Consider the following 22,562-nt stretch of genomic DNA (forward strand, 5'->3'; position numbering starts at 1 on the left):
ACACAGGCTTAGTTGCTCCACGGCATGTGGGATCTTCCCAGACCAGGGCTTGAACCCATGTCCCCTGCATTGGCAGGCGGATTCTTAACCACTGCGTCACCAGGGAAGCCCCTTCTGTGACATTTTAAAATTCATACTTTCAAGGGGTCAGGATGTTTCTGGTTTACAATTCTCTGAGCAAGATGGTCCATGGCTCAGGGGCCTGTGAGTTCATCTTGCCCTGGAGAAACAACGTGATTTCATACATTAATGATGATGTCTACAACAGCAGTTTTAGTACATGGATGATGATATCATGTTATCAACAACAGCAGTTTTGGTCATCAGATGCCTCTGGTTGATTAGGGTTCAATTAGCACAGGATAAAGGTCAGAGGAGACAAGAAAGGGGCTGAGGTCAGAGAGGACAAGAAAAGGAATAAAATTTTGGATAGAGAGAGATTAATCATAAACCTGGCAAGGGAACTTGGTTTTAGGGCGCTCAGCTTCACTACAATGTGAATGATTCTCGAAAAAAGTATGTTGAGTAAAATAAACCAATCACGAGAGGGCACCTGTTGTATAATTCCATTTAATTTAAATGTCCAGAATAGGCAAAGCCATAGAGACAGAAAGCAGATGAGTGGTAGCCAGGGTTTGGGGAGAATGGGAAAGAGTGAACAATGGGATTTCTTTGGGGGGTCATGAAAATGTCCTAAAGTTGGCCGTGACAATGGTTAAACAATTCTGTGAATACACTCAAAACCATTGATCGCGTGCTGTATTCTGAATTGGTTAATTGTGTGGTATGTGACTTATATATCAATAAGGATGCTAGTTTTGTATTGTTTTGTTTTGTTTTTGTGGTACGCGGGCCTCTCACTGCCGTGGCCTCTCCCGTTGCGGAGCACAGGCTCCGGACGCGCAGGCTCAGCGGCCATGGCTCACGGGCGCAGCCGCTCTGCGGCATGTGGGATCTTGCTGGACCGGGGCACGAACCTGTGTCCCCTGCACCGTCAGGTGGACTCTCAACCACTGCGCCACCAGGGAAGCCCAGGATGTTAGTTTTTAAAAAGAGAGATTAGCAGAAGGCAGAGCGGTGAAGCAGCAGAGATAAGGTGCTCTCCTGCACTGCGAGGGTAGAAGGGCACATCATGCAGCTTTTCTGGTGTGGAGTTTGGCAAGATGTGCAAATATTTAGACCCTGTATACCTGTTGACTCAGGAATCCTCCAAGATTTACCCAAAGGAGAAGATAATTATCCAAATATGAAAATATGTGTGTACAAGGATGTTCATTGCAGCTTTGTTACATTAAAAATACAAAATTTTTGAAAACAAACTTTAAGTCATTATAAGAGGCACTACTGTTCAGATTAAATAATTAATGCAATTTATGATAAAGCTCTATATTTACTGACATGAAAAGCTGTCCGTGACATAATGTTTAGGGAAGTAAGCAGTTTATGGAACTTCAGTGGTTATGTAAAATTCAGGCATTTCTTTATACATAGAGGGAAGTACATCAAAATGCTGAGTAATTTCTATAGCCCCTGAATTAATGGGGTATATTAGTTTCCTAGGGCTGCTGAAAAAAGTACCACCAACTGGGTGGTTTAAAATGGAAATTTACTTTTTCACAGTTCTCTAGGCTACAATCCAAAAGTCAAGATTACTGTAGGGTCAATAGTCCCTCCAGAGAGTCTAGGGAAGAATCCTTTCATGCCTCTTCTAGCTTCTGGTAGTTGCCCTGAGTCCTTGGGTGTGTATCTGTATATATGACTAAATTTCTCTTTTCCTATAGGGATACCAGTCATTGGATTAGGGCCCACCCAGTACGAAATCATTTAAATTTGATTACATCTGCAAAGACCTTATTTCCAAATAAGGTCACATTCACAGGTACTGGGACTTAACTTGAACATTCTGGAGACACACAGTTCTACCCACTGCATGGGGTTAGTTCATTTCTTTTCACTCTTTAATGAAAGCGTTCAAGAATATGCATTTATCTCTGAGTATGTGTGTCCCAAAAGTTCTGATAGGGATGTTTTCATTTTCCTGCTTTCTAAATAGCGTGTTGTATTTTGACTCTTTGAATGAGTTAAAAGTCCTAAGCAGCTTGAGATCCATCCCATTATTGCTATTATGTTTGCTTGTTTTCTTTTTCCTTATTCTTTTAGTCTAAAAGTTAAAAGGTCAACAATACAGAGTGAATTAAAATGCAAAAGTCACCCCCTAACCACCAGTTTCTAAATCCCACTCCAACAGATAATTGTTAATAACTGGGAGTATATTTTCCAGACCCTCCTTTCACATATACAGAACTACAGGATTTAGTTATCTGCTTTAAACACTCATGGAGTAGAGGAAATTCAGACCCCAAGGGATGAATGCAGTAAAACCAGAAAATTGCAAGATATCCACACCAACATTTAATTTTCCTAAATCAAATTTGCTTCTGAAGTGAGTACAAACACAGAAACAGCAGGCCTATGCATACTTTGGTGAAAATAAGAACTTTTCTCCTCAGAGCTCTTTAGAATCTGCTGAAACATCAAAGTTTTCTCCAGACATAAACACAAAATCAGCTTTTAAAAATCTTAATCCCAGCTGCATGAGTTACTTATTTAACTGGAGACAGGACACCCCTCACCCTCAGACTTGGATAAACAAAACTGTATGACGTTTGCCCTGCTGAGGTCTATAGTTCCAAACATTTATTTTCAATCATAACAGCTTCCATTGGGAGATTGGGACTGACATACATATACTTATATGTATAAAATGGATAACTAATAAGAACCTGCTGTATAAAAAAATAAATAAAATAAAATTCAAAAAAAAATCGTAACAGCTTCCCACTGATCTTACAAAAAATTTGTACTACCTTTGAGATAGAACAGAGAGAAGAATTATTTAATTTCTGACATATCTCAAGATGACATCTTCTAAAAAATTTCAGACAGATATAATAAATTAGTAAACCTGAATTATAATTGATTTGCCTTTTTTTTTGGCCACATCATCTTAGTTCCCCGAACTGAGGCCACGGCATTGAAAGCGCCAAGTCTTAACCACTGGACCGCCAGGGAAGTCCCTGATTTGTCTATTTCATTTCCCAATTTCTGATTACATTTGATTGATTCAGCGATTTTATCTTTGTCCTAGAAGTGGAAGGGATAGGAATTAAAGCTACCAATACACTCCTAACTTTTCACTCTTAAAACTACTCATTTAGAAGGAGATATATCAGCCTGAACAGTTTCAGTAGCATCAGTACTAATGAACACAGCTTTAGGTGGGTTGGATAAAAACTAGTCAGCTATTTTTACACAAACAGGATAAAATATATTGGAATTTAAAAACAGTGCATCTTTATCCAGAAAACATATTTCTTCAGGATTTTTCTCAAAGAAAAAGGTTAGGGCTTCCCTGGTGGCGCAGTGGTTGAGAGTCCGCCTGCCAATGCAGGGGACACGGGTTCGTGCCCCGGTCCGGGAAGATCCCACATGCCGCGGAGTGGCTGGGCCCGTGAGCCATGGCCGCTGAGCCTGCGTGCCCGGAGCCTGTGCTCCGCAACGGGAGAGGCCACAACAGTGAGAGGGCTGCGTACAGCAAAAAAAAAAAAAAAAAAAAAAGGTTAACTTTGAGAAAAATCCATGTTGTGGATGCAGACTTCAAAGAATGAAGAGATAGTTTGCTGTTGTTTCACTGGTGACCAGAGTATAGGAACTGAATTTATGTTTGTCTCCATTTTCCTATTTTACAATGAGTTCTCATTATTATATTTACTAAATGAAATTTTTTTCTTTCTCTGAAAAGTTTATATCTAGTGCTTACCCTCAGATAGATTAGTTTTCACTGACTTCTGTGTTATGATGTAGTATATTCAGTTGACAAACACCTAGCTTCAAAGAAAACTCAATTCAATCTGTATGTCCTTGGAGAAATGTCTATTTAGGCCTTCTGCCCATTTTTTTTTTTTTTTGCGGTACGCGGGCCTCTCACTCTTGTGGCCCCTCCCATTGCGGAGCACAGGCTCCAGACACGCAGGCTCAGCGGTCATGACTCACGGGCCCAGCCGCTCCGCGGCATGTGGGATCCTTCCGGACCGGGGCACGAACCCGCGTCCCCTGCATTGGCAGGCGGACTCTCAACCACTGTGTCACCAGGGAAGCCCAAACCCATGGTCTTTTAATTAGAATCACTCAGCTGGTGTCTGGACTAACTGAGGCTCAGGTTCTTTGTGTCTCAACTCAGAAAGAATTCGGTGAGAGACAAAGTGATAGGTAATATTTAGAGAGAAACACGTTCCACAGACAGAGAGTGGGCCATCTCAGAAGGCAAGAGCGACCTCGAAATATGGTGTGGTTAGGTTTTTGGGGGCTGGGTAATTTCATAGGCTAATGAGTGGGAGGATTATTCCAACTATTTTGGGGCAGGGGTGGAGATTTCCAGGAATTGGGCCACCGCCCACTTTTTTGGTCTTTGATAGTTGCCCCCAGAACTGTCATGGCGCTGGAGGGTGTGTCACTTACCTTATGCTAATGTATTACAATGAGCATATGATGAGGCTCAAGGTCCACTGGAAGTCTAATATTCTGCCATCTTGGACCTAGTTGGTTCTAACCAGTTTTCGTCATATCCTATGGCTATGTCATGCTTTTAAACGCCGAGCCCTGCCCCCTTCCCTCCTGTTTCATAACCACTGGACGGCCAGGGAATTCCCTGCCCTGCTGCTGTCAAGAGAAGAGCGTGCCCGTAGGACACTGCTGCTCCCAGGAAAGGAAAGATGAGAGATACATGGAGCAGAGCCCCTCTAACTGAGCCGAGCCTAGATCAGCTGACCTGCTGACATCTGAGAGACAAGAAAAGTCTTGTCTAAGTCATCAAGTTTGGGGGTGTTTTGTTATGCATCAGTGGTTATCCAACCAGGTCACCTAAGCCAGGAACCTGAGCATTACCTTTGCTGCTCCCTCTCGCAATCCACAATGTTCCCAGAGCTTCCTAAGTATCTCTGGAATCCATCTAGTCTCCATCCTCAGCACCTCTGAGGTGTTAGCCCTAGCTCAGGCCTCCTGCAGCCACATTCTAACTCATTTTTCCTTCCTCCCCTTTGCCCCCATTCTCCACACACAGCATCTTGAGTGACCTTCCTTACACGCCAATCTGATCCTGTGGTTTTGCCTCGCCCTCAGGCTGTGGTGTCCTTAGGGCCTGATATGAGAAGGAACCTTGCTAGGCACTGTGGACAACCTGGTCATGGAGAAGAGACACCTCCAGGGCAGTTTCTCCTTTGTTCCTAAATCCCTGGTGCAGGGAGCCAGGTTCAAGGTTGGAGCTGATAAGCAAAAGGCCAGCCTCAGGCCACGGCAGCATTTCCCAAGGGTTCCCTGAAACCCCTCTACTACTGGCTGGGCCTTTTCAGGGCGTCAACAGGGAAGACAGTATGAGACACGTTGATAACCTGGAATTAAGATTTCCATCTTTATTCCTTGCTAGAGGATCAGATCGTGGGTGTACAGTCTCCTTAAACAGGCAAATGGGCTCTCAGACCTGTAGTCTTCTTTGTGGCCACAGTGAAAGTGCTGTTACATCATGAGAAAGGATGAGTCACCAGTCACCAGCATGGGGTAGAGATGCCACAACCCATAGAGAACGGCACCCCTGACCAAGAGTAGGACTTCCTGTGAGGCAGCTTGAGAAACAGCCAGCTGCCTCAGCCTTCAAGAGACTTTTATATTTTGCCACGGGCCTTCTCGCAAGGCTGCCCAGCAAATTGTCTTGTTTAGTGGTTAAACATGTAAATTCTGCACCCGAACTCACTAGCTTTGGGTCCAGCCCTGCCACTGACCTTGGGACCTTGGGCTAAGAAGAGGATCTGGGTTCCAAGCAGCTCAAGTTCAGCAAGAGAGATGTGGGTAATAAGACCATTGCATTCAGGGGCTCTGCTGTGCTGGGGGCTCCTGGGCGGAGCACCTGGGTGGGTGTTGGGAAGGCTTCTGCGGGACACACTAGGTGGAATGAGGGGAAGAGAAGGGGTCCTCAGCTCCAGGAAGAGAAGGAGTGAGTCTGCTTTTGGTTCTCATCCCCCTTCACCGTGCCTGGAATACCAGCTGACCGCAGGAGTGACGAAGGAGCCCCCTCCGGGGGAAGTGGGGGCGAGGTGGCTCAGGAGCTCTGACTTTAAATGCAGAGGTGGGATGCGGCACACGTCAGACTGGGGATAAATGCAGAGGTGGGATGCGGCACACGTCAGAGCTGGGGAACTACTGAGATCTACTGGGTCAGGACAGGGCCTGCTGGAGCCCATGCCTCCAACCCCAGGGCACATTTCCCTGTGCCCCCTAACTCACCACTATGAGTGGACAGCTACTGCAGTACCCGAGAGGGACGGCCATGTAAGTCCCCAGGCTCAGGGCCCCCAGAGACAGGGACAAGCTGGCTTAAGGTTGAATCCTCTGGCCCAGGCGTCCTCCGAGAGAAGGCAGGCAGCGTTAGGGCCGGGCCTGTGCAGGGAGCACATTTGGATGGGAAGCGGGGCGGGGCGGGATTGGAGAGAGCGAGCTGCGCAGGGGAAACCCGTCGGTCGCCCAGGTGCGAAGCGCAGGCGGAGGCCGAGCCGCGGTGCGTCCCCTCCCTGTTCACCAGCAGGCGGCGCCAGAGCGCAAGGCCGCGGGGGCCTCGGGTCCCTGAGTCCGGCCGGGCGGGGCGAGGGGCGGACCCCGGCGCATCGGAGCGTTGGGGCGCGGGGGCAGTCCGGCGGCGGGAAGGACCGGCAGAGCGACACGCTTCCTGGAACCTCAGCGGCCATGGCCGAGCACGCCGGTCGCCGCTGCTGCCTGGGCTGGGACTTCAGCACGCAGCAGGTATCGGCGCGGGCCCGGGGTCGGCCGGGCGGGGCCGCCTCTTCCGCGACGCCGGGCGGGCTGTCGGGGGACCCGGGCGCCTGGAACCCTGGGCCACGCCGCGGGCGCCCCTCCCTCTCGGGCTTCCCGGGGACCCGGCGCCTCCTCCCGGCCTGGACCCCGGAACTCCCAGAAAGGGCGTCCACCCCCACTCTCCCGAGGGATCCACGGGCACGTGGCGGGGAAATGCCCGGAAGGCTGGGGGGGACCCGAAGGGCTCGCGCGCCGTCATGGGCACCGATTGACAGGGACCCGAAGGAGCTCAGCTACTGTAAACAGAGGACCAGACAGACGGGTAGACACGCAGGCAGAACTAGTGAACTGCAACCATATCACCGCTAGAAGCTTTTTTTTTTTTTTTAAGTGAAATGGGCACAGTGTACACCTGAACTTTGTTCCACCCTGTGACAGCCCTTGGTTGGCACCAGCGTGCTCGGGTCAACGTGCCCAGCTGTGCTGCTCTCAGGGCCAGTCAGACAGGCAAGCAGAGTCAAAATTTGTCTTCAAACTGGGCTTGGGGTGCCAAGGGGCTGGCTCCTCCTTAACTTGGGAAATCAACACAGTTGCAGTGAAATCCCCCTCCTCGGATGGGTCAAGGGAGCAAGGCCAATCCCTGATCAAAGTCCTGTGGGACCTTGGATAAGTCAGGTTGTCCTGCTAGGCCTCAGTTTCTCCATCTGTCCAGGAAAGGAGTTGTATCCTTGAGTTTGGAGGTCTGCTCCATTGGGGCATGTGTCTCTGGTCCTTGACCATGGCCTGTGGGAACAGACCAGGGACCTTGCCTCTCAGATGTCTGCAAGCGTGGACCTCCAAGAGACACCACAAAACCTTGCCTCCCATGCCTTCCCCTCTAGGACTTTCTCAGACCTCCTTGCCTGGCACAGGAACCAGCTTATCTGTGGACATCTACCTCTAGGGCATCTTGGCTTTGGCTGTTTGGAGGGCAAAAATTCCCTGAGCTACATGGGTGTTTCTGCTTAGCCTCAGCTTCTCCATTTTACTAAGTCTTTGGATATGTCCCCAGATGAGGCCTCTGTTCCCATGGTTACAATGATGCACCCCAGCCTCAAGGAGGTCTCCAGACTGAACCACTTCTAGGGGGCTGGGCTTCACTTGGTGATGTTCATATCCCTGGACCAGTGTAGAAGCTGAGGAAAATTCTATACATTGTTTTTTTTTTAATGCCTTCCAGGTAAAAGTTGTTGCAGTTGATGCAGAGCTGAATGTCTTCTATGAGGACAGTGTGCATTTTGACAGAGACCTTCAAGAATTTGGGTATGTACCCAGTGTGCATGTGTGTGTTGGGGGTTGGTTTTGAGGTCCTCCCTGAACCTTTTTTTGGCTGTGCCGTGTGCAGCTTGCGGGACTGCAGTTCCCCCACCAGGGATTGAACCTGGGCACCCCCCCACCAAGTGACAGCGTGAGTCCTAACCGCTGGACCACCAGGGAACTCCCCCTCCTTCAACCTTTTACATTTATAAACCACACTGTTCTGGTTTCCTCAAACTGCAGGAGGGGTTGTCTTAATAAATCTCTCAGCATCTTTCTTCTATGCCTAGAATGCACGCTCCTGCATTCCTTTCCAATTCCACTTATTGCTTCATATATGTATAGTAGGTATCAGTTGAGACTTACTTTGTACCAAGCACTGTGCTGGGCGCTGGGATGGTGAACTAAAAAGAGACATTGTCCTTGCTTTCCCAGAGCTTCCCATTGAGTGGGGGGGATTGATATCAATCAAAGACTGATTGATTAAAGAAAAAAAAAAACGAAAGACTGTTTGTTTATAAACTCAGAGAAGGCCATTGAAGGAAAGAAACTCACTTCTTCAAGTGCTTATTGTAAAGGAATGTGACCTAGACTTGTGAGAGTAGTTTAGGGAATGTTCCTAAGGAAGTAGTGCTTAAGCCAAGATCTGAATGAGTGGGGTTAGCCAGGTGATAGAAGGTAGAGAGCTTTGCACGCAGAAGGAACAGCATGTGCAAAGGCCCTGTGGCAAGGAACACTGCTCATTAATGGAACTGAAGAAGGCCAAGTGGCTGGGGAGCAGAGAGGGAGGTGGAAGCTGGGTTGGGCCATATAGGCCATGGAATAGAGTTTGTCTTTATCCTAAAAGCTATGGTCACCCACTGAAGGGCCATAGGAATGGGGGGGCCGGGGAGGCATGACATGGTTTTATTTGTGTTTTGAAAAGATCTCCCTGGTGCAGTGGGAAAGCAGGTGGGATGTGGCCAGAATACAGGTTGGAAAACTACTGAGGAGGTTTTTCAAGATCATCTGGATGAGAAATGATGTTGACTGGAGGAGAGAGAGCTGGGTGGTAAAATTGACAGGTCTTGGTACAGAATTGAATGTGAGATATGAAGGTGAGGCTTCTGGCTGGCATTCAGGGTGGATGGTAGACTATGAAAGAGAATTGGTTTCCAGAAGAAAGATCATGAGTTTAGGTTTTGTATTAGTTTGGTAGGGCTTCCAGTATAAAATACCACAGACTGGGTGATTTAAATAACAGACATTTATGTTCTCATGGGTCTGGAGTCTGGAAGTCCAATTTCAAGGTGCTGGCAGCCTTGCTTTCCTCTGAGGTCTCTCTCCTTCGTTTCCAGATGGCTGCCTTCTTGCTGCCTCTCACATGGTTGTCTCTCTGTGTGAGTGCACCCCTGGTGTCTCCCAGTTATGTTATCTATGTCCTGATCTTTTTTTTTTAAGTTGATAAGTTGTATTTTCATTTTTATTCAGTTCCAGAAACTTTCTTTTTTTTTTTTGGCCGCGCTGTGTGGCATGTGGGATCTTAGTTCCCCGACCAGGGGTCGAACCTGTGCACCCAGCAGTGGAAGCATGGAGTCTTAAACACTGGACCACCAGGGAAGTCCTTCAACTTATGAATTTTGGGGGACACAATTCAGTCCATAACAGCTGTGGATTTGTTGATTTTGAGGTGTCTCAGAGAGGTCCTGGTAGAAGTTTCCCTCCATGTCTATTTTAGATGTCACTTCCTTCTTGAAGCCTTCTCTGCTGGCCTTTCCCTCTCACTGCCCATCACCTGTGTTGCCATCTATTTCTCCCCCAGCTGATGTGTCTCCTTTGAGCTGAGGTTGGAAGCCACCTTGCTTTCATATATATATATTTTTAATTTATTTAATTTATTTATTTTTGGCTGCATTAGGTCTTCATTACTGCACACGGACTTTCTCTAGTTGCGGCAAGCCAGGGCTACTCTTTGTTGTGGTGTGCGGGCTTCTCATTGCGGTGGCTTCTCTTATTGCGGAGCACGGGCTCTAGGCACGGGGGCTTCAGTAGTTGTGGCACGTGGGCTCAGTAGTTGTGGCTTGCGGACTCTAGAGTGCAGGCTCAGTAGTTGTGGCACACGGGCTTAGTTGCTCCGCAGCATGTGGGATCTTCCCAGACCAGGGCTCGAACCCGTGTCCCCTGCATTGGCAGGCAGATTCTTAACCACTGCGCCACCAGGGAAGCCCTTGCTTTCATACTTTATATTACTGCAGGCCACCCATGTTAGAGTTTTGGTAGTTTGTGTCTTTCAAGGAACTGGTCCATTTCATCTAACCTATCAGGTTTGTGGCCATAGAGTTGTTCATAATATTCCTTTATTGTCCTTTGATGCCTATGGGAACAGTAGTTATGACCCTTCTATCATTTCTGATGTTGGGAATTTGTGTCTTCTCTCTTTTTTCTCTTGATGAGCCTGGCTAGAGATTTATCAATTTTATTGATCTTTCCAAAGGATCAGCTTTAGGTTTCATTGATTTTCTCTTTTCATTTTCATTGGCTCGTGTTCTGATTTTAATTACTTCTTTTCTTCTGCTTGGGTTATTGCTGTTGTTGCCATATTTGAGTTTTTGTTTTTTATGTCATTGAACTTCTCAGTCTCTTTTTCTGTTGCTTCTTGGTTTTGAGTCATTGTTTAAAAGGCCTCCTCACTCCAAGATTATGAAGTGGATTTGGGAGGGCTTCTAATCCAACCCCAAATTTCTCCAGTCCTTTCATGCCCACTGCTCCAAGTGACCGCCTTGCAGGGTGAACCCCTTATACTTAGAAGGCTTGTTTTTGCTGGTGCTTTCCGAGAATTGCCACCTCTGGTGCCACACCGGGCAATTTCCATGCCTTCTCTCTCCATCTTGCCCAGCATCTTCCTTGTTCAATCTAGAGTTCCCACACAAGGCTGCGGGGGTGGGAGGGTGCTTCTCCTTCTGTAGGAGGGATCCAGGGTTTGCCATCACTGGGCCTCCGCCTGAGGCTCTATCCCACATTCTCTCTTCTGCTTGTAGGACTCAGGGTGGAGTTCATGTTCACGAGGATGGGCTGACAGTGACTTCTCCAGTCCTGATGTGGGTCCAGGTAAGTACAGGGATTCCTGTCCCTCTCCTCTCCCAGCCCATCTTACCAGCAGACTTGGCGATTTGCTAGGAAGCCCAAAGGTGGCAGCCCATGAGAGCCTCTGTTGAGAGGTCCTCCTGGGGAAGTGGAATCTGCATGGTCCTAGGGCCAGACTCAGCCTCAGTACTCCTGAGCTGAGAGGACTCACAGAGGGCTTCCAGGTTCTGAAGCCAGAGCAGCTGGAAAGTCCTGCCAGTGACCATCTTTAAAATGCCACAGAGCAAACGTTTCCCAAACACTCTGATTTCAGGCCCTGTGGCCACCCTTGAACCCTGAGATCCAAACATGCCCCTTGGGCTCTTCTCTTAGAGCTCAGTCGCCAGACTCTTTAACTCCAGGGGCAGGGGCCTTCAGAATGGTGGCTTGTGACCTGCCCAGTCAGGCTCAGATCCATCCCAGCCAGGCCTGCTCGCTCAGGACCAGCGAGAAAGGAAGATGCCTGTTGCCACATCCGGGTGACCCACGGGGCCACAGGGCCAGGGTGTGTGGACAGCACAGGCAGGTATGATAGGAGCCAAGGGCTGCCTCATGGGCCGCAGGGGACCTGAGACCCTGAAACTAGAGGCCAGCCGAAGGCAGCACTGGATGTGTCTGGCCAAAGCTTTTTCAGTCCTCCAGTACCTGTTTAACCGATTCCCTGTACTAACTTCTTTCTGTTAATGTAACAAGGATGATTTCTTTTTTATCGGCCTAACCCTGACTCATACTGGAGGATTGGGGGTAAAGGATGAACTTGCGCCGCACAGGCTGCCGGGGAAATACTTCAGAGGGCTGAGCCGGAGCACAGGGCAGTGGCAGTGGGGGTAACCGGCAAGAGTCGCTGTCTGGAGGTCCCACTGAGGATGTCAGGGGCTTCGGATGGGCCAAGGCCATAACTTGGGGAGGTGGCAAGTGAGTAGAGAGCCAGGCTTGGGGTTGGGACCAGGATAACTGCTACTCCTGAGGGGCCCCCAGAACTGGACCCGTTCTAGCTTTGCCAGTCCCTTCCCCAGCTCTGCCCCACTCCCTGCCTGAGGTTTGGCAAGCAGGGCCAAGTTGGCAGCCGCAGCCAGGACTGTGAAAGAGCCCTCCCAGCATAGGATGGGGGTGGGAGGGTCAGGCCAAAGCTCCAGTGGCTTCTGTACCCTGAAGAAAACACAGCCTGGGGTACGTATCTAATTCCCGGGGAAGTGTCAGGCTCTGCTGGGTGGCACCATCCATCCCACACATGGGGTCTTGCCAGAAAGGCAGTTCCAACCAGATGGTGGAGGGGGAAATAGGGGGTTGGGACAAATGGTCACCATCTTTACCTCCTCCCTCCAACCTGTACTCCCGGACACAGGAGTCTGGGGCTGGAGCCCTGTTCTGATGGGAGCCTCTGCTTTGCTCTTTGCCTCTCCATTGCAGTGAAGTTATATCACTAATATGGTGGGTTGAAAATGCAGATAAAAGAAACCGAAATTTGAGCCACCTCGTTTTTGCTCTTCCTGCGTGCCTGGAAGTCACCAATTGGAGAAGCAAAATTTGAGGAGTGCTGGTTTCTGATTCCATTTATTTAAAATATTTTTAGCATAGCTCACTTTTTTGTTTGCTTGATGCCTACTTGTTTAATTGATGTATTTATTCTAGTGCTTCCAAATCCCGAGTCCTCAGTTCCTTCTCTGCCTCCGCTGGAAGGGCAGGCACTTACAGTCCAAATCAAGGCTTGTGTGTTAGCCTGGTTCCGTGGTTCAGGACAGTCACGGTGGATTCTGTGTTTCTTCTCAGGCTTTGGATATCATCTTGGAGAAGATGAAGGCTTCGGGCTTTGACTTCTCTCAAGTCCTCGCCTTGTCTGGGGCGGGCCAGGTTTGTTTGCTGCAGCCTCCGTCTATGGCATAAGGGCATCTGTCTTGGGCAGCAGTGCAGGTGCTGAGGTGACAGCTTCCCTCGAGGGAAGTTGCTTGTTCTTGAAAGCCACAGCGCACATTTTGTTGCAGTGAAAATCCGTATAGCTGTTTCACCTTGGTGGATATATCACTTCCCTTCTTGCAAAAGGATTTGAGACAGTTCTTACAATTAAGCGTTATACAAAATAGGACACAGGGTGAGGAGGCACTGGATAGAGGTCCTCTAAGGGGAAGAGGAAGCATTTGACATGAATGTACTATGACTGTTTGAGGGCACAGAATTGCTTTTCTGTTTCTTGGAAGTAAAAGCAAAGTCAGAAATCATGCTAATAATGATAGTAGTTTTAGTAGTAGAGATATTAGTAACAATGGAGCACTTAGTGTATGGCAGGTGCAGTACTGAGCATTTGACATGCACTAACTTAATCCATGTGCTGTAGGGTCAATGTGAATGTTAAATACATAGGACAGGGCCAGAAAACTTTAAGCTTTAGCTGCTTTTATTGTCACTGCCATTTACATGGGGAAACAGAGGCACCAAGTGGTGATGTCACTTGCCCAAGGTCACATAGCTGCTAGGAGGGGTCAGGATTCAAGTCCAGTGTTATCCCCCGAATCACTTTGCTCCATGCTGGATTAGCGTGTCTTCACATCCTCATTAGAGCGCTTACTGATGCTTCTGAAGAGGCCTCTTCTTCCCCTGACCTAACAGGAGTGTATTGATTGTGTCCTTGTTACACTAAACAGAGTCCCTGGTGATCTTGTCCACATCTCCCACCTGAACCCCAGGCCTGGACACCCTCTCCCTCCCAGACATCCCCTCCGCCCCCTTGGCCGGGTGTCCCAGGAATACCCCAAACTTATCATGTCCCAGACTAAGCACACTGTCTTTCCCCCGATGTCCTCCTCCGGTGTCCTTTCTTGGGGAGTTCTCCTTCTCCACCGGGGCCACAACCCAGGTGTCATTCCTGACCCCTCCATTTTCCCACCCCTACATGCAGGGGGTCCCCTCGTGCTGCTGATTTGTACATGACTCTTGAGTCTGCCACTTCTTCTCCAACTCCGCCTCTGTTGCCCCAGGCCTAGTACCCATCATTTTTCTCTGGGCCTCTGCTTCTCCTCCTTTCCTCCAACCTACCTTCTCCATGACTCCCACAAGCCCTTTCATACATTCAGCCCTGGCCATGTCACTCCCCTGCCAATCCAGAGTTCTCATCACCCCAAGACAAACCCCAGCCTCCCGAGCATGGATGTCAAGGCTCAGGCTGTCACCTCCCCGTCCAGTCCCTACTGCCCCCCGCCCCAGCCTCAGGCCCCTTCCGTGCACCTGCCAGTCTCTCTCAGCTGTGGTTACTCTCTGCGTGGAGCACCTCCACCCTCAACTCCGGGATCCTTCCCTAATTATCACATCCACTTCTACCCACCTGCACCCCCAGCTGGCTAGATGCCCCTCCCCTCCTCTGTGTTCCCACAGCCCTGCCACTGCACTTAATAGGGTTTTGTCCGTTTGTGTCCTTTTCCCTGACTCAACTCCAGTATCCTGCAGAGTAGCAACAATACTACCCTAGTCATCTGTCCCATGCCTGGCACGATCTGGGTGATCCATCAATGTTTGTTGAATGAATAATGGGTAAGTGAATGAATGAGTGAATGTCAGGTAGTATTATGAGCAATATATTTAAGTACAGTTTTACAAAGCCACCAAAATCCAGACCGATAGTTCTTTCTTGGACCCTTCCTACAAGTTTTGAGGTGGACAGGGCAGAGTTCCTCCCCATATTATAGAAATGAAAACCAAGTCTCATAAAGGTAATGACCTCTGCGACTTACAAGTGGCGGGGCAGGCTTGGAGTCCAGTTCTTTGGCGTGTGGTCTGGGGTCTTTCTGGGTCTCCAGGAGGCTGACACAGGTGTGTGGCCACAGCCACGTGAACACGGGCTTGGGTTTTCCCTCGGCAGCAACATGGAAGCGTGTACTGGAAGGCTGGGGCCAGCCAGGTTCTGGCAAGCTTGTCACCGGACCTCCTGTTGCACGAGCAGCTGCAGGTAACTGGCCGTGCTGTGGGAATCTGAGAAACTTCCGTAGTGGGGAGAAGGGCCCCGAATCCTGTGGGCCCTGAAGCCTGGGGCTTTTGTGCATCGTCAAGGGTGTGGGAAGTTGGCTTGGGCAGCAGGCCTGTGAGCGTGGTCTTCCCTGCCTGCCTGCCACAGACATCCTGCTGTCTGGACAGAGGCTCAGGTGCTAACAGCCCACATCACACTGGTCCCCTCCAGCCCAGCAGGACTCTGTTGCGAGTTCCCCCCTCAGGAATCTCCTCCTGGGACGTGATGCCTCCCGGTGATGCTGGGAAGGTAGGCTCTGGCGTCTCCTTTTCTCCCAGGCTCCACAAGCCCCCGCCAACCTGCCCTTTGCTGCAGCTCTGGCCCTTCACTGCCCATCTCTGGTATTGCCTGTGGTGCTCAAGTGTCCTCGCCAGAACCTTCCACCTTGAGCTTTCTGGGGAGAGACCCCGCTAGGCCGGGCCGAGGTTTGGACATGAAGGGCTTGCGCATGGGTCTTCCAAGGTCACATCCAGGGAAGAGGCGTCCACAGCTGCTGTGATGGGCGTGACTGCCAGCGCCAGGGCGGCCCCCAGAGTAAGTGGGCGGAGCTCATGCCTGTGCCTCTGCCCCTTCTTTCCAGGCCTGTTTCTCCATCAGTGACTGCCCGGTGTGGATGGACTCCAGCACCACAGCCCAGTGCCGCCAGCTGGAGGCCACCGTGGGTGGGGCCCAGGCTCTCAGCTGCCTCACCGGGTCCCGTGCCTATGAGGTGGGCGACGCCCGCCACTGGCTGGGGACGGGCTGGGCCAGGAGGAAGGTCTGGTTGCTGGCTCTGGTGCCTTCTCCCTGGGTGTCTGGGAGGACACGGCTGGTGACCTGTGCCTGTGGGGATCACGTGAGGCTGTGTGGGTGCCACCCCTGTGGAGCCATTCTGAGCAAGGCCACATGTGCCGCTCAGCGGGCACGGGCAGACCTCCTGTTGCGCCTCAGCCCTCCCAGGTCAGAGCTGACGTGTGACCCAGGCTGTGCTGTGTATGCGGGTGACGATGGCACCTCAGTTTCAGCCGCTTTAACTTGGAGATAACAATAGCACTTACATTTGGGTAGTTTGGGAGCTGAAAGGAGTCAGTGTTTGTAAGACGCTTAGTGCAGCTCCTGGGAGAGTAAAAAAAATAAAAGTGCCTCTTTCCTGTTGGCTTCATCCATGGTCCTACCCCATCCCATAGGGTGGCTGCTATTGGCCCAGCTGGGGTAATTCGATACTCCCTGGAGCAGAGGTTTGGGGAATAGGACCAACTCCACCTGGGTTGCCTTAAGGAAGAAGAATGTGGGCGGGGATAATACCTGAGTCCCCTGCATGGGTGCCCTTGGTCAGAGCAGACACCCTCCTGTGTGAGGAGCGAGGTTATTACTAAGGATGCTCAGCAGACATCAAACATTTCCAGATTTGAGGCCTTAAGCTCTCATTATGCTAACTAATCTTCAGAGCATGCTACACGAACTTTACTTTATGAAGTTGATCATTCCCTGTTGGATTTGGGTTTTTAAGAATTTACACTCTTTTTCCAGCGATTTACAGGAAACCAAATTGCAAAGCTTTACCAGCAGAACCCCGAGGCCTACTCACACACAGAGGTTGGTTGAACGTTCCTCTTTTTTTTTTTTTCTCTTTTTTTTCTTTAAGATTTTTTTTTTTTTGATGTGGACCATTTTTAAAGTCTTTCTTGAATTTGTTACAATATTGCTTCTGTTTCTGGTTTTTTGGCTGCGAGGCATGTGGGACCTTAGCTCCCCAACCAGGGATCGAACCCACACCCCCTGTATTGGAAGGCGAAGTCTTAACCACTGGACCGCCAGGGAAGTCCCTAAACATTCCTCTTTGATTGAAAGTCACAGTTGAATTCCTTTTATAACAGCATAAATAAATCTCATGTGCATGGGCTAAAAACATTGATTAGCAGACATTAAAGATGATATATATTCAATTTGCTTTTATTCTCATTGTCAGGCTTTTTCCAAAGAGGAGGGAAAGAACGGAATTGTGGGAAAGAGAATTCCAGGGCTCTCCTGACCAGAAGGGTGGAGGTCAGGGTCAGGGTGGGAGCAGGGGGACTGGTGGCTTCCTGGGACCACCTGAGTAGGAGATCTGGGTGCCCTTAGGCTCTGTCTGCTCAATTTCCGTGGTTAATGCAGGGTGGTTACCTGCATTTGATTGGTGTGGGGTCACTGTTTTCTTAGGAAATTTGTAAGGCTGGACCAATGTCTCCAGCTGTGGCCCTTCAGCCAGAGCCAGGAACCCAGGTTCATTCCTTGATCCACAGTTGCTGAAAGCCAGCACCTAGTGCTGCCTGAGAAGCAGCTCAACATCCTGGCTAGTGATTGTCCTCTCTGAGTAATTGGAAAATGATCAGCTTGTGTCAAACCGAATTGCCTTTTAAACCCTGGACGTTAACATGCGGTTTTTAATTTAATGATTCAAGGTTCCAGATTACTGTGCAGCTTTAGCCGTTAATGAAGGTTTTGGGTGGAGGGGGTGATAAAAATTCTCTGAATTCTGTGTGTGGAACAAAGGTGGCCCAACTGGGGACAGGAGGTGATGGCATTCTCTCCCCTGGTCCAAGGGCCCGCGATTCCCACGTGGAAGCAGAGACCCTCAGGGTGACGTTTAGAATCCATTATCAGTTCCTCCCTTTCATGTTTGGCGCCTCTGGCTTCTGAGGGGCCGGCTTTCCCTTCTCATTCTGAACCCCTGAGACTGTGTTTGTTGTTTCTGAATCCTGTGGCCACGCATCCCACTTCCTCTGTGACTAGATATAAAGACCACAGACATGGAGGAGGGAAATCAGGGCACCACACTCCCTGGCATATGGATTCTGGGTGAAAACCTGCTTCCCTAAGCGTGGCTTTTTTATAAGGTTTTGTAGTTGGTTGGTTTGTTGTTGGTTTTTATTTTTGGCAGTGCCTTGCAGCTTGCGGGATCTTAGTTCCCTGACCAGGGATCGAGCCCAGACCCCAGGCAGTGAAAACCCGGAATCCTTCCCACCAGGGAACTCCCTTTTTTTTTTTTTTTTCCATTTTGAACTTGACAGTTTTATGGCTTGTCAGAAACTGCAGAGCAAGGGGCTTTCCTAAGGAGTCACTTCTTGGTGTTCCAGCCACTCAAAATACCCTGAAGGACTGAGGGATACTCAGTCCCTCACATTGCTGGGGCATCGTGCCCAAAAGTTCTACCTCCCTCCCCAGTTTAAAACTCTTGTCCTGTTGTGTGTGTGTCAGAAGTAGTCAGTTGTTTATGGAAGTGAGTCATAAATCTCACTGTGTTTCTCTCTTCTGCAGAGAATTTCCTTGGTCAGTAGTTTTGCTGCTTCTCTGTTCCTTGGGTCTCACTCTCCTATTGACTACAGTGATGGTAAGTCTTCGGAGTCTATGGTGTGGGTCTGTTTAGCGGGTGTGCGGGCAGTGTGAGCCCCATGCACCCGGGTGGGTGCCAGTCTTCCAGCCCTACCGTCTGTTGCCAAGAAGGGAGTGTATTATCTTTTGCGGTGTAACAAATGGCCCCAGCGCTTAGCAGCCGAGAGTCATAAATGTTTATTATCTCACAGAGTTTCTGAAGGTCAGTAATCAGGGAGTGGCTTCTCTGGATGGTTCTGGCCTAGGGTCTCTTAGGAGGTGGCACTCAAGCTGGCCGCCAGCACTGCGGTCACTTAAAGGCTTGACTGGGGCTGGAGGATCCACTTCCAGGCCACGCACGTGACCGTGGGCCAGAGGCCTCAGTTCCTTGCCATGTGAGCCCCTCCCCCATATGAGAGCTGGATTCACCCCAAGCAAGGGGTAAGAGGAGACAGCGGCCAAGCAGAAGCTGCAGAGTCTTTCACATGCTCTTGGGAGTGATGTACATCCCTGTCCCTGGTCACACAGGCCTACGGGAACAGGGAGAGGGGACCTCAAACGGTGTGAACACTAGGGGATGAGTAGGGATCATCTTGGAGCCTGGCTCCCACAAGGAGTTACTTATTGAAGTTTTTGTCCACATTTGGGGAACTCATGAGAGTGGTGAGCTTCTGGAATCAAAACCCTAACAAAAATAAATGCAGATACTATGTATAAAACAGATAACTAATGAGAACCTTCTGTATAGCACAGGGAACTCTACTCATTGCTCTGTGGTGACCTAAATGATCAGGAAATCCAAAAAAGAGGGGAATATGTGTATATGTATGGCTGATTCACTGTGCTGAACGGTAGAAACTAACACAGCATTGTAAAGCAACTATACTCTGATAAATAAACAAACAAACAAACAAATAAATGCAGACGATGCCAGTGAAGAAGGAGAGCTGGGAGGAGGTTGCTGCAGGAGCTCTTGGGTGAGACTAGCATGGAGAGAGGAGAATGCAGAGCAAGAGCCCAGGCCTGGGAGGGTGGCCTCGGAAGAGCCTCGAGTTGCTCCGAGTCTCTGGGAGCTCAGCTGAAGTGTGTGAGTGCTGTCGTGTACCAGACGCTACTCTAGTTTTCAGGGCACGGAGGGTGACTAAGGAGTGGTCCCGAAGCTTCACTCACAATCTGGAGAAGAAAAGCTTCGTCCCACACAGGAACCCAGCTTCTTGGAGCTCAGACCAGCAGAGCCCTACCCGTGGAATAGCCTGTATCCACCTGTGTCCTCCACACTCACCCCAGCCAGCCACTAAGTGCTGCTGGGGAAGGTTACGTTGTTGCTCTAGACATTCCTGAGCTTCATCCTCAGCTGGGTCTCCACCCACTCCCCTCACTGTCCAGAAGTCACCTCTTCATTTACCAGCAGTCTGACCATCTCACATGGGCATGGGGCTCTAGCAGCACCCGACCCACCTGCCTGCCTCCACCTGGGCCCATAGCGGAGGAGGGCTGTCCACCTGAGCTCTGGGTTCTCCTCCCTCCCCATCCTCAGGGGAACCTTGGGAGAAGTAGATCGTTTTAGGGAAGACTTAGCTGATCTTAGTGACGAGCATGAGGAAGTTTAGAGGCGTCTGAGAGCTTTCCTCAAAAAGTTAGATGTGATTGGGAAATCCCTGAGAGCTGACCCACATAAGTGCCAGGGCTGCCTCTAGCCTTGAACCCCAGGGGACACGCAGAGCCATCCTAGGTGACATTGGTGGGAGCTCCCCTCCCCTAGCCAGGTCTTAGAGCAATGGATTTCCAGGCTAACTGTGGGATTTAAGCCCGTGAGGAATGTTTGGGGGGGGGGGGTGGAGGCATGTGTTTCTAAGGGCCCTGCTGACCTATGGCTCTCTGGTTCCAGAGTTACCCAGGCACATTGTATACGTTCCATTGGGAAAGAGCTCCAGGTATACGTTTGCTGCAAGAATGATCCACTCTCGGCCAGATTTGTGCATTTTTACAAAAGGTCCCTTTTTGAGATTTCTCTTTCTTGTTTCCTTCCTTCCTTAGGTTCTGGAATGAACTTGTTGCGGATCCAGGATAAAGTCTGGTCGCAGGCTTGCCTTGGTGCCTGTGCACCTCATCTAGAGGAGAAGCTCGGCCTGCCGGTGCCGTCATGCTCGGTTGTGGTAGGTTCCCTGCCCAGTGACGCGGCTCACTGGAGAGCTGGCAGCTACTGGGGAAGCTGTGTAGTATACACACACACACACACACACACACACACACACACACACACACCCATCCATTTACACACGGGCACACACACATGTGACTTTGTCTAGTACAAGATAAGTATTTGATGTTATTCAGAGCGAAATGTCTGTATCAGTGTCTTATACTCAGGTGCAATAACTACATCAAAGTAAAAAGCTTCTACGCAGCAAAGGAAACGGTCAACAAAGTGAAAAGGCAACCCATCAAATGAGAGAAAATATTTGCAAACTATATATCTGATAAAGGGTTAATATCCAATACATATATAAAGAACTCATACAACTTAACAGCAAAAAACCAAACAATTCAATTAAAAAGCTTTAACCAGGGACTTCCTTGGCGGTGCAGTGGTTAAGAATCCAACTGCCAATGCAGGGAACATGGGTTTGAGCCCTGGTCCCAGAGATCCCACATGCCACAGAGCAACTAAGCCCGTGCACCACAACTACTGAGCCTGTGCTCTAGAGCCCGTGAGCCACAACTACTGAGCCTGCGTGCCACAACTACTGAAGCCCGCACTCCTAGAGCCTGTGCTCTGCAGCAAGAGAAGCCACCACAATGAGAAGCCCATGCACTGCAACAAAGAGTAGCCCCCGCTTGCCGCAATTAGAGAAAGCCCATGTGCAGCAACAAAGACCCAATGCAGCCCAAAATAAATAAATAAATTTATTAAAAACAAAAAACCTTTAACCATCAGTGTGGCACCCACGTTCGGAATAGACACTGGCTGTCCATGCCCTGGTTTCCCCTAGTTGGCCGGCTAAGTTCTTGGTTGGGCCCTGCACTCGGCCCTTTGGCGGGGAGCATGTCCCCCACAGCCAGAGCAAGCAGAACCCCTGGGTGGTGAAGAGCGTTGGCTGCGAAGGAAGGACAAGGGCCCCTGAGTCCCAGGGAGAGTCACAGAGCTGGGAGGGGTGGGCCACCAGGAGAACCAGTCTATCACGAGTGCCTCACTCCTCACGTGTGGAGTCCCAACCACAGAAGCACTTTCTGAGATGAGCAGTGACCTGCTGAAAACAGCCTTTGCCACCATGAGCAGAATCTCAAAGCCAAATCGTCATCCTCCAGAGGGTGCCGTGAGGCCAGCGCACAGAGCTTAAGTTAAGGGTGTGCTGCCCCGTAGAAGCAGACAGTTCAGGACCCAGGCAGGCTGATGCACAGCTGAAAGAAAAAGGAAGCGCTAACAGAAAACAGCCAAGCCTCTGGGACTGGTAGTCCACACACAGCTTTTAGTTTCAAGTGAGATGGAAAGCGGTGTTTTGTCCACGGCAACCGACTTTGTTTGCCTTATGCCACGAACACATGCCTCCAAGAGGTAGCCCGTGCAGACACCAGCAGCTTGAGGGATGGAAAAAAACTGATGGTGAAAAGTGTATTTTCATTTGTAACATAGGTACCCACGTGTTGGGGGGAAACAACCAAAATCCATGTTTTCTGTCATCCCTTTTTCTGAAGGTGGTGCCCAAATGGCTTTCTCTCCTTTTCTGCAGGAAAATGTTTGGAGATATAGTGTAGCAGACGCTTCCCACCTTGCATCCTCCCAGCCCACTTTTTTGCCAGCCGTTGTGGCTTCACGCAGGTGTCGCCTAGCAGAACCCTGCCTGAGCTGCATCTCATTTGCCTCACTTCTGCCCAGAGCCTTCTGGGACTCCACAGTTGTGCTCTGCCAGCCTGGAGGTTCAGGGAGTTAGCACCCCACGTGTGCCCTTCACTGGTCGGGAGCTACGGAGAGCTGCTC

The 22,562-nt window shown here is 49.8% G+C and overlaps 1 protein-coding gene across 20 annotated transcripts in view; it reads left to right on the forward strand.

Annotated features, from left to right (window-relative positions):
- Positions 1-3,587: 3,587 nt before the first annotated feature.
- XYLB (xylulokinase) overlaps positions 3,588-22,562 on the forward strand; it is a 51,454-nt gene continuing 32,479 nt past the window's right edge. For 5 of the 20 annotated variants that reach the window (XR_016394687.1, XR_016394691.1, XR_016394692.1 and 2 more), the window contains exons 1-10: positions 6,688-6,849; positions 8,081-8,163; positions 11,175-11,244; positions 13,030-13,110; positions 15,110-15,196; positions 15,425-15,502; positions 15,834-15,962; positions 16,763-16,828; positions 18,530-18,602; positions 20,621-20,739. Coding sequence is in view for 7 of the 20 variants with exons in the window: in XM_089919058.1 (XP_089775184.1) it covers positions 6,793-6,849; positions 8,081-8,163; positions 11,175-11,244; positions 13,030-13,110; positions 15,110-15,196; positions 15,425-15,502; positions 15,834-15,962; positions 16,763-16,828; positions 18,530-18,602; positions 20,621-20,739 (843 nt within the window). In the remaining 13 variants the exon portion in view is untranslated. Of the gene's footprint in view, positions 6,850-8,080; positions 8,164-11,174; positions 11,245-13,029; positions 13,111-15,109; positions 15,197-15,424; positions 15,503-15,833; positions 15,963-16,762; positions 16,829-18,529; positions 18,603-20,620; positions 20,740-22,562 lie in introns of all 20 variants that reach the window. The other 15 variants (XR_016394696.1, XR_016394694.1, XR_016394695.1 and 12 more) reach the window with 8 other exon arrangements.

The sequence above is a fragment of the Delphinapterus leucas genome, chromosome 10 (genome assembly GCF_059928025.1).
Source record: "Delphinapterus leucas isolate spDelLeu-1000000601 "Yukka" chromosome 10, BTC_Dleu_Yukka2, whole genome shotgun sequence".
In the NCBI taxonomy this organism is placed as follows: Eukaryota; Metazoa; Chordata; class Mammalia; order Artiodactyla; family Monodontidae; genus Delphinapterus; species Delphinapterus leucas.